Source organism: Arachis ipaensis, chromosome B05, assembly GCF_000816755.2.
Source record: "Arachis ipaensis cultivar K30076 chromosome B05, Araip1.1, whole genome shotgun sequence".
NCBI lineage: Eukaryota > Viridiplantae > Streptophyta > Magnoliopsida > Fabales > Fabaceae > Arachis > Arachis ipaensis.
The window spans coordinates 21,517,635-21,532,681 of record NC_029789.2 but is presented as its reverse complement, the minus strand read 5'-3'; the positions used below and the strand labels follow the sequence as shown (position 1 = coordinate 21,532,681).

Genomic DNA, 15,047 nt, shown 5'->3' with positions numbered 1-15,047 from the left:
GATATACTCATTTTTGTGAAATGAATGAGATCTCAAATGCATATTAACATTTTTTTCATATCATGAAATATATATAGATTAAATTTTTAAAATACTATTTTAAATTAGATTTTTGTACTAATTTTATTTTTGAATTTCTAATCTGCACCATTTTTACCCTGACAATGACTTGTTAGATCAACATTTTAATTTGCTGACTTAGATCGAAAATGGGCTTGAGTATTTTTATGGAGTCTAGAGTTTAATTTTGAAGACTAAAATAGTACAATTAAAAATTCAAAGATAAAACTAATGCAAGAGTCTAATCTAAAAGACCATTTCAAAAATTTAGTCTATGTGTATATATTTTGTATTTACGGGAATGGATCCTCTCAATTTTTTTAACAATTGAGAGAGTAAAGTGTAATCTCTCACCATTAATTTTGTAAGTGAGATTAATAATAAATATGAGAGAGAGAATAATAAAGGGTTAAAGATCACACTTTACACCCTTAATTTTTTTTAACAATGGAGAGGATCCATTACCCAAACATTTCACTATATTCTATTTCAGAATTTAAATTGATAAACTCAGGTGAAGTCGACTTCACGTGAAATTGATACCTAAGAGCCATTAGATGAAAATTTAGTCAAATCAGTCGAATCATTTAACGATTCTCAGGTATCAACTTCACGTGAAGTCAACTGCACCTGAATTTCCACCTTTCATATATTACTTATATTGTTAAATAAAATAGTTATCTTATTTTATTTAGAGAAAAGGACAAATAAATTCTTGACCTTTTGTTCTGCGGACATTTTCGTCCCTAACTATTGAAAAATACTTTTAAGTCCCTGACCTTCACAAAATTTGGACGGATCAGTCCCTCCGTCCAAATACTTCCGTCACGGACTGATCTATCCAAATGCCTACGTCAGGGACTTATCCTTCCAAGTTTTGTGAAAGTTAAGGACTTAAAAGTATTAATGGTCAAAGATAAAAATGTCTATAGGACAAAAGGTCGGGATCTATTTGTCCTTTTCTCTTTTATTTACGTATAAAAAGGTCCTGTTTTGTAGCCGGAAAAGAAAAAAGAAAAAGAAAAAAAAAAAAGAAAGAAAGAAAGCTATGTACGGCGGCAAAGTAAGAAGTTGAAACTTGAATTGGCGAGGCGGGGGCGGAGAGAGTGAGAATGGAAGAGAAAGATGAAGATGAAGTGGTGTCTTGTTCTTCTTCTTCCGATGAGGAATACGAAGAATGTTCCTCTCCGGCGGACGACCAACGCAAATCGCAGAATGTGGATGCTCTCCTCAGGTAAGTCATCTTTCGATTTATAGTCAAGAGTTGTTTGCTTCGTATATTTGTGTTTAGGATACGAATCTGAGTCATAATTTTTCAAAATCCATTGGAATTTTGCAAATTGGTACTTATAGGGGCAACCTCATAGTTAAGAGGCAGTCCCTGCTACCTCGAGTTCTATCAGTGGGAGGAGGAGGTGCTTGTAGAAAGCCCTTTAAACCTCCGTCGTCCAATCACACTTACGATAATGATAATGCGCTTACCCGTCGCCTTTCCGCCCGCAAGAGGTTTGTCCCTTGGGGTTCTTCTACTTGTTCACCCCGACCCCCTCTCTTGGACTTGAACGCAAATGAAAATGCAAGCTCCTTTGACCTTGCCGACGAGCAGCCTCACCACAAAATCGAACTTCCTTTGCCCCCTGGCATTGATCCTCTCATACTCTGGCGCGCCCTCGACGAGAATCAAACTTCCAATTTAACCACCATTGCAGTTGACCCGTTGCTTGTTCGTTTCCTTCGTCCACATCAGAGGTTCTTACTATACTCATATTGCATTTTTATGTTTGAGTACTGGAACCATGGATTCACATTAACATGTGTACTGTTCATCCTGCTTTCTGATACAGAGAAGGAGTTCAGTTCATGTTTGATTGTGTCTCTGGCCTGTGTAGCGCAGACAATATAGATGGATGCATTTTGGCTGATGATATGGGGTAAGCTCTTCTTTTTAATACTCCTTTTCAAAATTTCACATTATAAGGCAGACTGTGATGCTACGTTTTTTTCTTAAAACAGTTTGGGGAAGACATTGCAGTCAATTACATTACTATATACTCTAATTTGCCAAGGATTTGATGGGAATCCACTGGTTAGAAAGGCTATCATTGTAACTCCTACCAGCCTTGTCAGCAATTGGGAAGCTGAGATCAAGAAGTGGATTGGAGAAAGAGTTCGTCTTCTTGCTCTCTGTGAAAGCACTAGAGAAGATGTTCTCTCTGGGATTGACAAGTTTACAAGGCCCCACAGCACTATACAGGCAAAATTTCCCCTCCTTTTTTAGCTGTGCGTGACTGTATAGCTTAAACTACATATGTACTCATTACCAAATTTTACAGGTGCTCATTGTTTCGTATGAGACATTCCGAATGCATTCGTCAAAGTTTAGCTCTAGTGGCTCTTGTGACCTCCTTATTTGTGATGAGGCTCACAGACTAAAGAATGATCAGACGATAACAAACAGGGTACTGTACAAAATTTCTCCGGTTTAAAGGCATGTTTCTGACTTTTGTTCAAGGCACCTTGATGGCTGTGATTCTGAGTTTCTCGCCTGTACTTCCTGAATCAGGCATTGGCAGCTCTTCCATGTAAACGTAGAATTCTATTGTCAGGAACTCCTTTGCAGGTGAGATTCTATGCATGTATAGCTCTGTGTTTCGTGCTACAATCCTAAATAACCATTTATGTTTATACTTTTATGGACATATTTTGCAGAATGACTTGGAGGAATTCTTTGCAATGGTTAATTTTACTAATCCTGGAATACTGGGTGATATTGCCAATTTTCGACGTTACTATGAGGTGCGTTGATCACTTTATATTTTATTTTTTGGATACAAGTCAAAAGCTCAAGCTCTTCTTTAGTCAGAATGTTCTGCTAATTTGGAAAGCAGAGCTATTCACTTGTTAAATATTAGGCTATAGTGTACCCAAACTAATAGAACAAACCAATCTATGAAAGCTCTTTTTAGAGTATGATGCTGAAAACGAGTTTTATACCCTTCTCTTGCGTTTCTGATTTTAAACGTGTCCTACTTGCATTTTAAAGGCTCCAATCATCAGTGGAAGAGAACCAAATGCCACTACAGAAGAGAAGAAGCTAGGTGCAGAACGCTCTGCAGAATTAAGTGCCAAAGTAAATCGGGTATTAATTATTTCTTCGCCTATGGATGTGAGCTGGTTATCACCCCCTAATTTTAAAGAGTTCTGTATTATCCATCTGTGGTCACTGCAGATGTAATTCAGCTTGATAGCAAATAAGTTATTATTACCAAGTTAGAACTGATACATATTATAGTGCCCCTGGTTTCTTTCATACTCTGATTAAAAATACTCTTTATCTCATTATTAACTGGCTGGTATGTCGTTGCAGTTCATATTAAGAAGGACTAATGCATTATTATCTAATCACTTGCCACCAAAGGTATTATAGTTTTCTTTATCTGCATGGCAAACTTGCTGATCTATTTCACTTTTCACTTACATATAATTGCTCAAAAGAATCAATCATATGAATGGATTATTTCTTTCTCTGAATTTTCAGTAATATTGCTTTTGAAATGTTACATTTATAAATAACTAGCACTGTAGTTTTCCTCTCTCAATGTTCTTAATTAAAAAGTAAAAGGAAACATGTGTCTTGTTGAGTATTATAATATTTGAACATAAAATTCAAGGCCCTTAAAAGAAATAAAGACAACTGTTCACAGGTCATTGTGTTTAGAAGTGACACTTGATCAATATCCAATTATCCATGTGCTGTCTCTTTTCTGATGCAGATAGTTGAAGTTGTTTGCTGCAAGTTGACTCCCTTACAGTCCGACCTTTACAAACATTTTATACAATCCAAAAATGTAAAGTTCAGTTTTGCTTGAGAAAATCTATATCTTTAATAGGTCTTTATCTGTTGTATTTTGCCAAAACCAATATCATCAGACCAGAATTGTTAAATCCGTGTGCCGAATCACAGGTTAGACGTGCAATTAATGAAGAACAGAAGCAATCCAAGATCTTGGCCTACATAACAGCTCTCAAAAAGCTATGCAATCATCCAAAGGTATGTTTGGGATTTTCTCCTGCAGGGAAATTTTTTCTTCTTTGAAAAAAAACCAAAGAAAGAAAAAAGAAGGGGGATCACATCGATTTCCTCGTGTTACCTTGACCATCAATTGGATTTTTTTACACAATCCTGTCTTAACCATTCATGATTATTAAGTTTCAGTAATTCAGTCATATTTTCTTCCTAACTGAAGTAGTGTTTGTAGTTGATCTACGATACCATAAAAAGTGGGAGTCCCGGAAATTCAGGTTTTGAAGACTGCCTTCGATTCTTTCCTCCACAAATGCTATCTGGAAGGTAGAGATTTTTAGCCTAAGTTTCATTTATATGTTTAATGTTTAAATTTAATCATCATATTTTGTTTGGGGGGTGTTCTTCATAGGTCTGGCTCACGGACAGGAGAGCATGGAGCTTGGGTCGAGCTATCTGGGAAAATGCATGTCTTAGCAAGGTTACTTGCTCATTTACGTCAGAGAACAACTGATCGCATTGTCTTGGTCTCAAACTACACTCAGGTATATTACTAAAAAAGAATATAGAAAGTTGGGGTACTCGTGTTGGGTACTAGATTTAGATAACTGGTTTTAGTTATGTGATTGTTCAAACTTCAAATTATAGTACTTTTGCGTGAAATGATTTGTTTAATTTACTAAAGGAAATTTGTAGTTTTTGTGGTCAGTAATGATGCCATTCAAATAAAATCTCTAATATCATATATAAAGAACATAATGGAAGTATTGTTGTTGTATATTATTATTGGTTACTGATTTACTGCTTGACAATTAAAGGTGTCAAGGGTTGGTTCAACCCAACAATACATGGGTTTCAGGTTCCATTCCAATTTAATCTCATACTTGGTTTGGGTCATCCCAATGTAACAGACTAGTTGGGTCTGGTCAACAAGTTGGATTGCATTGAAAATGAAGAATTTTTAAATTAAGAGATATGTGTAGAGTTATGGTTGTGTAAATTTTAACAAAACCAAAAGCAACCTACCCTTGAGATATTGATGAAACATCTAAGGGAATTTTGCTATGAAAATTCTAAAAATTGTATGAATAATGTTGGATATCTTAATAATGTTGAGTGTGTTAATAATTGGTCCATGACTCCATGCATATGTAAGATGTGATATCATTAGTTTTGATCGTCTCATGTAGATTACCATGTCTTTCTGACTTATTACATGTTGTACTCCGAAAACTTATTGACACATGAGGTTCACTGTAGAAAAACTTTCAATCATTCACAATATATTTGTTCCTTATTGCAATGCCATCATCTCCTTTAATCCCTAAGAAAACCTGATGTGGAGCAAGATACATACTATAAGCTGTCAAAGCTGGCATTAGACACATTTAAGGAACACTGGCAATGAACTCATAGATGGGAATGAGTTTTGTCAACTTCTGCCATGAACCAACCATGACACTCATATTTTATCTTGCCAAGCTCTGGTAGAATGTTATCCGAGAAATAAAGATACTAGCCCAAGAAAAGGAAATACAGCGAGCAACATTCTCTGACTGTTTCATGGTTTAATTAGGCTTGAATAGACAGGCTAGGCAATACAGAATCTAGAACATCAAAGACTAATGGAGAGAAATGAGAATCCTATTTATCTTACACATATGTACAGGTTCATGCTCACTCTTGCAGTTAGAGATGGAATATTTGTGCCTCTCAACCTTGATGTTTAATTGAATCTCTCATGTTTGTCTTGTTACCCTTCTGGTTCTCGTTTGCTAAACTTATTTTTCTATCATGAAACAGACTCTCGATCTTTTTGCGCAATTGTGTCGGGAACAAGGGTACCCTTACCTGAGGCTTGATGGTGCTACATCAATCAAAAAAAGGCAGAAGTTGGTCAACTTCTTTAATGACCCATCTAAGGTAAATAACTTTCACTTTATGGTTCAATTCAAAATTCTGGTGTTTGGTTTATTATTCTCGCTTCATCTTTCACTTTATCACATTCCTTGGTTGACATACTGCAGGACGAATTTGTTTTTCTGTTAAGCAGCAAGGCTGGTGGTTGTGGACTCAATTTGATTGGTGGAAATCGACTTGTGTTGTTTGATCCTGACTGGAACCCAGCAAATGATAAACAAGTAATGCCCTGGGTTTAAGCAGTATTCTCTGATTAGAATTTTAACATGCATTCTTTCATTTTTGTCTATATCTTACATGCTTTTGTTTCCAACTTTTCCTTACTCATAATCAGGCTGCAGCAAGAGTCTGGAGGGATGGACAGAAGAAAAGAGTATATATTTATAGATTTTTGAGTACTGGAACAATAGAAGAAAAGGTTAGATTGTTGTAAAGATTTATTAAACAAAAAAACTATCATTTATATTCATTTATTATCAATGCACACACTGAGAAATTTCTGTTTACATTTCTCCCCTCATTGAACGGTTAAAACTCATGTTTAGGTCTACCAGCGTCAGATGTCAAAAGAAGGGTTGCAAAAGGTCATTCAGAAGGAGCAAACTGATAGCCTTGCGGCACAGGTAAAAATTTCTGCTTCTACCATGGTCATGTGCTTTGGTTGATGCTATTAGTTAGGTCTCACAATTCTATCCACACACTGATTTTTAGGGTAACTTCCTTTCAACAGAGGATCTTCGCAATTTGTTCACCTTTCATGAGAATGCCAAGTAATGTATTCCAGCTCTTTTATCTTTATATAGTTAGGGTATTGGCTCAGATTTGCATATGTTATCTGGATTTGAGTAGAAACTTGGAAAGGAGAGAATCTTTTCTAATTGATTTCCAATGAATTAGTACCCTGAATTTTATGCTGAAACTGGTGGTCTTCTGATGATTTTGACTGATGACTAGATTGAAATATTCTAATTCTTCTTATGATCTTTCCATGTCTAAATCCCAATGCTTCTGAAATTATTGAATTTGATGAACAACCCAAGATACATATGTGGGAAGGAAACACCAAAATGACTAGTGGATGAAACCTGATCACCGCTAGAAACTAAGCAATAGAATACAGAGGAAAGCAATATGGATGAGATTTACTGGTGACTTAGAAACATATATTCAATCCATAGGTATGAGTAATCGTTTTGCTGTGATAAAAAAAACTGGTCCATGCACCATACTTTTATATCTTTAATATTGCGGTTAAATTAAGTTTAGTACAACTGATGGGTGGCTTTTGTATGAGCTCTCATCTGTGGAGTGTAGTTGTACACAATCTTACTCCTGTGATTGGAGATGTTTTCATGATTTGAATCTGTGACCTCAGGTTACAAGGCAAACTACCTTATGTTTTGCAAAGCTCAAATTCCAGTGCAATACAATTAATACTTACAATGCTGACATGCATGTGTGTGTTCAGCGAGAGTAGTAGTTTGTTGTGAGAGTGTAAACTCAAGTGGCATCTTTAAGTGATCTTATATAAATAATTCTCAGTCTAATGTCTGCTCTATCACGTATTTAGGTCGGAGATTCATGAAAAGATGTGTTGCACTCGATGTCAAACAGATGATGCACCTCAAACTACTGAAAAGAAATATGCAGCCCCTGATTGTGAATCTGATGAAGAAACCACTGACATAGGTGGATTTGCAGAAATTGCTGGCTGCTTAGAGAAGTTAAAAAGGTCAGAAAAGCAGGTATATTTGTTGGATAAATGAGTCAATTTGTACAGGTTCTCCTATTTAGGGTGTAAATTTTTTATTCTACTTATCACTCCTGTTTCACCTTCCACACTCCATCTTGCCTCTTGATAGAAGGGTCAAGGGGAGATAAAGAGCATATCATTCTAATTTTGATTCCAATGCGTTTCCCATCAGGTGGGGACACCATTGGAAGAAGATTTAGGCAGTTGGGGCCATCACTTCTCCTCTGCTTCTGTACCAGATGCCATCCTTCAGGCTTCAGCTGGTGATGAGGTGTGCTGTAGCTTTCTGACATTTTTGCTCTCCTCTAGTTCCTGGGAAAGTTGTTAAACTCAAATGTATTTAATGCATGGTTTGCAAGTCTTTTTGTGCCCCATAGCTTACTGCTTCTAGTATTCAGTATAGAATATACAATATAAAAGATTAAATTAAACAGTCAATTTTAATTCTATAATACATTTTTTCAGGTGACCTTTGTGTTCACAAATCAAGTTAATGGACGGCTGGTACCTATTGAATCTACAAGCAGTTCCGCACCGCGGCAAAAGGAAACTAATAAGGAATTACCCAAGTTAAAGCTTCGCTTCACACGAAAGCCCGCTATTTTTTCGGAGGATAATAATAAATTGTCACTGCGGTCCGTTTCTGGTGTTGCTTGTGCATCATCCTCTCCCAATACCTGTAAAAAGGAGAAACTGCATTCTATTGGAATTACCAAGGGGATCTCAACGAATGTAGCAGCATTTAAGACCGATTACTCCGTTGTAAATAAATCACCACCACAGAAAAGATCACGTCCTGCAAATGTCGATACACAATAACGATGATAAATATGTTATAAGCTCAGGTTTTTTCCTTTAACTTCCCTCCGCACCGTGGGTTAGACACTAATCATTACGGATTGTGCGATTTCTCTGCCAGCCAAATTACATTTTATTTCATATAATTATTTAATTAAATTTACAGTCCAGCTAAACATCCAACTCTTTTTTGCAATCAAGTCCAACCAAGTTGGCATAAACTCAACAGAAATCACTTTTATTACACCAGCATGTACACATGTGCTTTACTAGCGCAAACTTTTTTGTCTTTCTTCCTTCTTCGCATTATTCTTTCTTTGTCTTCGCATTCTTTCTTCGTCTTCGCGATTTTTCTTTTTCTTCTTCGTGTGTTTTTTGTCAATCGTTCTTTTATTGTTGCTGTGTTGTTGTGTTTTTTCTTTTTCTTTGTTTTTTTTTTTTTTTTTGAATACTAAAGAGCTCAACACACTCGGTGGAGCAATCAGCGTAAAACAACACAAAAAGAAAGCAACTCCAAGAAGTACCAACAACCAAAGAAAGGAGATTCACGTGTCCTCTCCGGCAAAGCCATCAACACTAGGACGTGGTACCACTCCACTCGTAGCTGAGCATGGTTGTGTGAAAATGTCTTCTACGCCTTTGGTTTGATTCTGAAATATTCTCCTATTCCTCTCCAACCAGATGTACCAGATGATCGCACAGAAGCACCTCAGACGCTGCTTTTGAGCCTCTTTTCCACGCGGCTCCTTTGTCCAATTTAAAAAATGGTCCTTCATCGCCCTCGGGAAAGCCCAGGGCCGGTCAAAGACAGATACCCAAGCACTCCACACCTGCCAAACAAATTCACAGCCAAGAAACAAGTGATCGACCTGCTCCACATCCTTAGTGCATAAAATACAACTCGTATCGTCCTTACTTATAATCCCGAACTGACTTAGCGTCTTAGCCGTTCCTTGGTATTCACCCTGCCTACCAGGACAAACCAAGCAAACAACTCTACTCTTGGCGGAACCAGACCTTTCCAGATGGTCTTTGTGAAGCTGTAGCTAGTGACATCCTCCGAAAGCATTCCTTCTTGTAGCACCTGCACAAAGAAGTTAGTCGAAAATATACCAAGTCTATCAAATTTTCACACAACCCTATCCTCTCGATTATTCACTATCCTGACAGGTCTCGGAGTCTCATGTAATTGATTCAGAAGGTCTAACTCCCACTGGAACAACTCTCTCCTCCATTAGAAATTCCAAATCCACTCTAACCCATCCCAAAACCCGCAATCCCTAATGATCGAATCACACTGATTTGAAACAGAGAAGAGCCTGGGGAACTGCTCTTTCAAGGATCCACCATGTATCCATACATCCTCCCAAAATCGAGTCCGCTGTCCATCACCAATTTCCATTGCCAGACCTGTGATCATCTTCTCCCTGAGATGCTCCTTAATTTGCATATGGCAAATATCCTTCCATGGGCCTCCTCTAGTAGGCAGCACTTGAGTGGACAATAACTCATTAGGTCTCAGATTATTACAGGAACAGACTATCTTCTTCCAAAGCGGGCAGTCCTCCTTCGCAAAGCACCACCACCACTTGAATAATAAGGCAGTGTTACGAAGCATAGCATCGCCGACTCCCAACCTGCCTAGCTTTTTCGGGGCTTGTACCAACTCCCATTTCACTAACGCCATGCCATTCCTCCCATCCTCTTTACTCCATAGGAATCTTCTCTACAGGGAAATCAACTTCTCAGCAACTGCCTTCGGCATCTTATAGAGGCTCAAATAGTACACTGGTAAGCTGTTCAAGATTGATTTGATGAGCACAAACTTTCCCGCTTTGTTTAGCACCTTCGCCTTCCAAAGACTTAGTTTCTCTTCCACTTTATCGATGATAGGCTTCCAGGTCTTAACCAGCCTTGGATTAGCTCCTAAGGGGACTCCAAGGTATTTCACAGGGAGGGAGTCTTCCTTACAACCCCACAGCCTACACATACTGTGTACCCACTACTCTTCACAATTGATAGGAATCAAGCTAGACTTGTCGAAGTTAATACTGAGCCCTGACATCAACTTAAACCAACGCAGGAGCCGCTTGTAGTTCTTCATTGTCTCATCTTCAGGTGGAGAAAACAGAATTGTATCATCAGTAAACTGGAGATGTGATAGCTCCACGCTGTCTCGACCAACCACCAAAGGAGAAATACGTCCATTCCTGACTGCCTCACCAACCATTCTATGCAAAACATCCACAACCAACACAAAGAGGAACGGAGAAAGCGGGTTGCCTTGCCTCAATCCCCTCTCTAATTTAAACGGTTTAGATGGTGACCCATTAATCAGGACCGGCATAGAAGCTGTGCTCACACATTCCATAATCCACATCCTCCACCGGTGCCCAAATCCTATTTTTTGTAGCACAATATCCAAAAAGCTCCACTTGACTCTGTCATACGCTTTTTGAAAATCTAGCTTGATGATGGCTGCCTCCTTCTTTCTCCTTCTAAGCCAGTGCACTGTTTCACACGCTATGAGAGCCCCATCATGGATTTTCCTACCCTTTACGAATGCGCTCTGAGTCTCCCCCACCAACTTTGGCATCACTGCTCTCATCCTCCTCACTAAGACCTTCGAGATAACCTTGTACACACATCCCACCATACTAATCGGTCTTAGGTCTTTAATCTCCTTCGCACCAGTGAACTTAGGGGCCAAAGCCACCCAAGTAATGTTAGAATCTGCTGGTAACCTGGATGTCTGAAAGAACCTCATCACTGTTGTCATAAATTCAGCCCCAATCTCATCCCAGCACCTCTTAATGAATTTCATGTTGTATCCATCATAGCCTGGCGCCTTCGATGATTCACAATCCCACACTGCCTCTCTGATTTCCTCTGCTGATGGCATCACCTCCAAGGTTGCCGCCTCATCCTCATCTATCCTTTCTACCAGACCATCTCTGATCCCACCAAAGGAGATTTCTCCTGATGATACAGATCTTTATAAAACTCTTTAATCGCCAGCTTGATCCTAGCTTGGTTCCTTACCAGTCTGCCATTGACTATCAGAGTATCGATCTGGTTATTCCTCCGTCTAGTTGACGCTATATGGTGGAAGTATCTTGTGTTTCTGTCCATATCCTTCGCTTGCCGAGACCGAGACATTTGCTTCCAGTGAATTTCTTTCCTCACGTACCACCTCTCACAGCAAGGAACTAGCGCCTTTCTCCTAGCCTCAATAGTTCCATCATACACTCCATTACTTACCATATCATCCACCTTTTTAATCTCCTCCTCAAACTTCGATATTTTCTTGTCCATCTCACCAAAGTTCTCCTTATGCCATCTCCCCAAAGGGCCCCTTAATTCCTTCAATTTATCTGTGAACTCCAGCTCCCCAAACCTCTCCATTCCTCCCTAACCATTCGAAGAAAAACTTCATGTGTAAACCACGAATCAAGACTTCGAAAAGGCCTAGGCCCTCCGCTCATCCTTTTGCCTTCCACAATGATAGGGCAGTGATCTGACAAGCCCGTGGTCCGCCCCTTAATCGGGTCTCAGGGAACTCCTCCAGCCATTCCACACTCACCATAGCTCTATCAATTCGACTACATGAACGGCCGCGGAACCACGTAAACTTCCGATCTGTAAGCGGCAAATCCACTAGGTGCATGTCTTGGATCCAACTCCTAAAATCAACTGCAGACAAAGGCAAACTAGCAGTCCCTTTCCGTTCCTCCACTGTCACTATCTCATTAAAATCTCCCATGAAACAGCAAGGAACCTGACATAGGCTAGCAATGTAGCTCAACTCCTCCCACACGTGACTCTTTTCTTCTCTACTATCCTCACCATATACCAAGAAGAAGGCACAATTGAAGTCATTCTTCAGCAAGACACCTTCAACGCATAACCACCTTTCCCCCTTATAGCATTGATTTAGTTTAAAAAAAGTTTCATCCCAAATCATCAAGAGACCACCAGATGCACCGTTCGACCCTACATATTCCCATCCCGCCCCACTACCTCCCCAGATCCTCCCAATATCAAGCCTCGTCATAACCTGCCGTTTAGTCTCAATCAACCCTATCAAGCTCAAGTTATGTTTGTTTTTTAACTCCTTCACCATTCTCAATTTTCCGTCACCCCTTAATCCTCTAACATTCCAAGAACTGAAAATCATTTATAATTATTTTTACACACCTGTTTTTGAGTTTTAGGTCTGCACCGCCTCATCTTAGCCTTTTGTTTAGCCACTTTCCTCTTCCGTGCTATTTCTTCATTCTGTGCCTGTAGGATTGCCATTATATCGTCTTCATCATTGCATAGCACATCCCCTGATTCTCTTGCCAGCTCCCAAGTCAATTTGTTCTCCAGAATCTGGTCCTCTATGCATTGACAGTCACTATCTCCGTCCCCTTGCTCATCGTCACCCTGCTCTGGTCCAGCGCCTCTGCAACCGTCCACTGCCCTTCCAACAGCCCCACTTCCATCACCCTGGTCCAGGCCATGCACTCGTCCTTTCCCCAGCCCGACATTGTTTACATCATGTTTCCTACACCCTGATATCACATCGTTATCTTGGGCCAGGGTCTCGTCACGCATGCCGTCCACCACAGCATCCTGCCCCTTCCCACCGGAGCTTGCTTCAACCACCTGCCGTATCGCACCGCGCCCTGTTCCATCATGCCTAACATGGCCAGACAATAGAGCCTCACCATTGACGAGCTCACCTTCGCCATATCCACCATCTCCATCGTTCACAGCACTGCGGGTCAAGGGTGTTCCCTCGGCTGCAAGTCGCCTAGTCCCATTGCCGCCACTTTCAAGACGGTGGTCCGCATGCTCTCGGCCGGGCCTCACCATAGCCAGGTCATTAGGGCGCTGCACAGGAGCCAGTCGGCACTCCGAATCCCCCGCCTCACCGGCAAGTCCAGCCCCGGCGACAACCCCATCTCCAGCGGTCCCAGCACTTCGGTTCACCCAGCTTCCCGGTTCTGCAATCCGCCGGCTCCCATGGCTGCCATCTCCGAGACAGGGGTCAACGCTCCCTCCTAGGGGGCTCACCGCAACCAGGTCTGCTTGTACAGGAGGCAGGAGAAGCATCGATTCCCCCTCATGAACCGGGTCATGCCCACCATGTGTTAAACCCAAGCCCAATTGCATTTCTTCCTTACCTTCAGATTTGTTTATTTTAGTCAGCCCACTCTTCCTTGGCCCAACTGTCCGTTTTTTCTTTCCATTGGCAGTAGCTTTTTTTAGCCCATTATGCCGTTTCAACCCATTTCATAAAGGATCATATTCACACGTTACCGTCTTGTCCGAGTCAGCATCATAAGTATCACCGTTTTCACCTCCAAGATCAGGGGCTCCTTGATTATAGCCATTAACAGATTGGTACGTTGCTGATTCTCCGCGATTTTGATTTGCACCACATTTAACCCACTCATTCAAAATATCGTGAAAAATTACTAGCCTGCCCCTGTCCTCCTCGTCTCCCCGTCGCACCACCATCATCAACCCCTCATCTTGGCCGTCCGTCCTTGCTAGGCTCAACTGTTCGTTCTGCCGTGCACCCGTTTCCGTGCCCGGATTTGTTATCTCATGGCTCGTAGTCTCTTTGGTGGCAATATCCATGTCTGTAACAGTCCCACGACACTGCATGTCACACGGATCAAAACCAACCTCCTTTACCAAAACGTCGTAGCCCCCCGAACCACAAGTAATACGGATCCTCTCCTGAATAACTTCCATGACACACGTATCAATCAGAATATGTCCTGCTGTGAGCGTGCTGCACAATTTGGTCTCCTTTGCACATCTAACAACTGTTCTCCACTGGCCTCCTATCATTTTGAAAGTATCGGCAGACCAAGCAGATAACAGAACACCGAAACATTCGAGCCAAACCCTACGCGATTCACACCGCTCCAACTCGTCCCACTTCCTAACCTTATGAAAAGTTTGTAGTAGGCTATTCAAATGGAAGGTGTACGTCACATCTGCATGCATATCACTGTCAAAGGTCAGAAGTGCTTTGCAAGCTCCCATCTCCCGGACTTGGATGACAGAAGGTAGGGATATTGCTACTATTTTCCTCAACGAAGTAAAATCAATAGGCTCCAGCGTTACACCCACAAGACTTCTCCACAGCCATTCCAAGTTTTCTTTCGCCACTACACACTCCACGTTTTTTATCTCGCAATCTCCAAGCATGTTCTTCACAATTCCCTTTGTACGTAATGCATTTGCAGTTGCCAATGGGCGCCCGTTCCCTTCATCCCTCTGCGGCTTCAGAACCAGTCGGTGGTGCTGATCATCTCCTACTTGTCCATTACCGACATATGTGGCTTCGGAAGTCCTTTTGTATTTTGCTTCTTGTACCGAGATAACCTTGCCTCGTAGTCTCAGTCGATTCATTTCTGCCATAGCTTTCAACGCCCCTCCTCTCGTCGTGTATTGTATGAACGCAAACATATAGATGCCACCATTCTTCTG

General features: G+C 40.7%; 2 protein-coding genes across 4 annotated transcripts; one reads left to right on the top strand and one right to left on the bottom strand.

Annotated features, from left to right (window-relative positions):
* Window positions 1,080-8,725, top strand: LOC107643309 (protein CHROMATIN REMODELING 25). Of its 2 annotated transcripts, none has more exons than XR_002362620.1 (21): window positions 1,080-1,294; window positions 1,414-1,809; window positions 1,905-1,991; window positions 2,074-2,314; window positions 2,394-2,519; window positions 2,624-2,680; window positions 2,770-2,856; window positions 3,104-3,199; window positions 3,428-3,478; window positions 3,834-3,908; window positions 4,025-4,111; window positions 4,320-4,411; window positions 4,497-4,629; window positions 5,888-6,007; window positions 6,112-6,225; window positions 6,339-6,422; window positions 6,550-6,627; window positions 6,716-6,774; window positions 7,575-7,736; window positions 7,930-8,028; window positions 8,223-8,675. XR_002362620.1 is itself a non-coding variant. In XM_016346921.2 (21 exons), exons 1-21 carry the CDS (start codon window positions 1,173-1,175, stop codon window positions 8,574-8,576), a joined length of 2,733 nt encoding a protein of 910 aa, XP_016202407.1. In that variant the 5' UTR covers window positions 1,081-1,172; the 3' UTR covers window positions 8,577-8,725. The 2 variants fall into 2 exon arrangements, 1 of the variants encoding a protein (XP_016202407.1); XM_016346921.2 differs by having other exon boundaries at window positions 1,081-1,294; window positions 7,575-7,749; window positions 8,223-8,725.
* LOC110271833 lies at window positions 8,968-13,747 on the bottom strand. Of its 2 annotated transcripts, XM_021123361.1 has the most exons (3): window positions 12,753-13,747; window positions 9,472-9,639; window positions 8,968-9,385 (listed from the first exon to the last, which is right to left on the bottom strand). In XM_021123361.1, exons 1-2 carry the CDS (start codon window positions 13,713-13,715, stop codon window positions 9,490-9,492), a joined length of 1,113 nt encoding a protein of 370 aa, XP_020979020.1. In that variant the 5' UTR covers window positions 13,716-13,747; the 3' UTR covers window positions 8,968-9,385; window positions 9,472-9,489. The 2 variants fall into 2 exon arrangements, with proteins under 2 accessions (XP_020979020.1, XP_020979019.1); XM_021123360.1 differs by having other exon boundaries at window positions 8,968-9,639.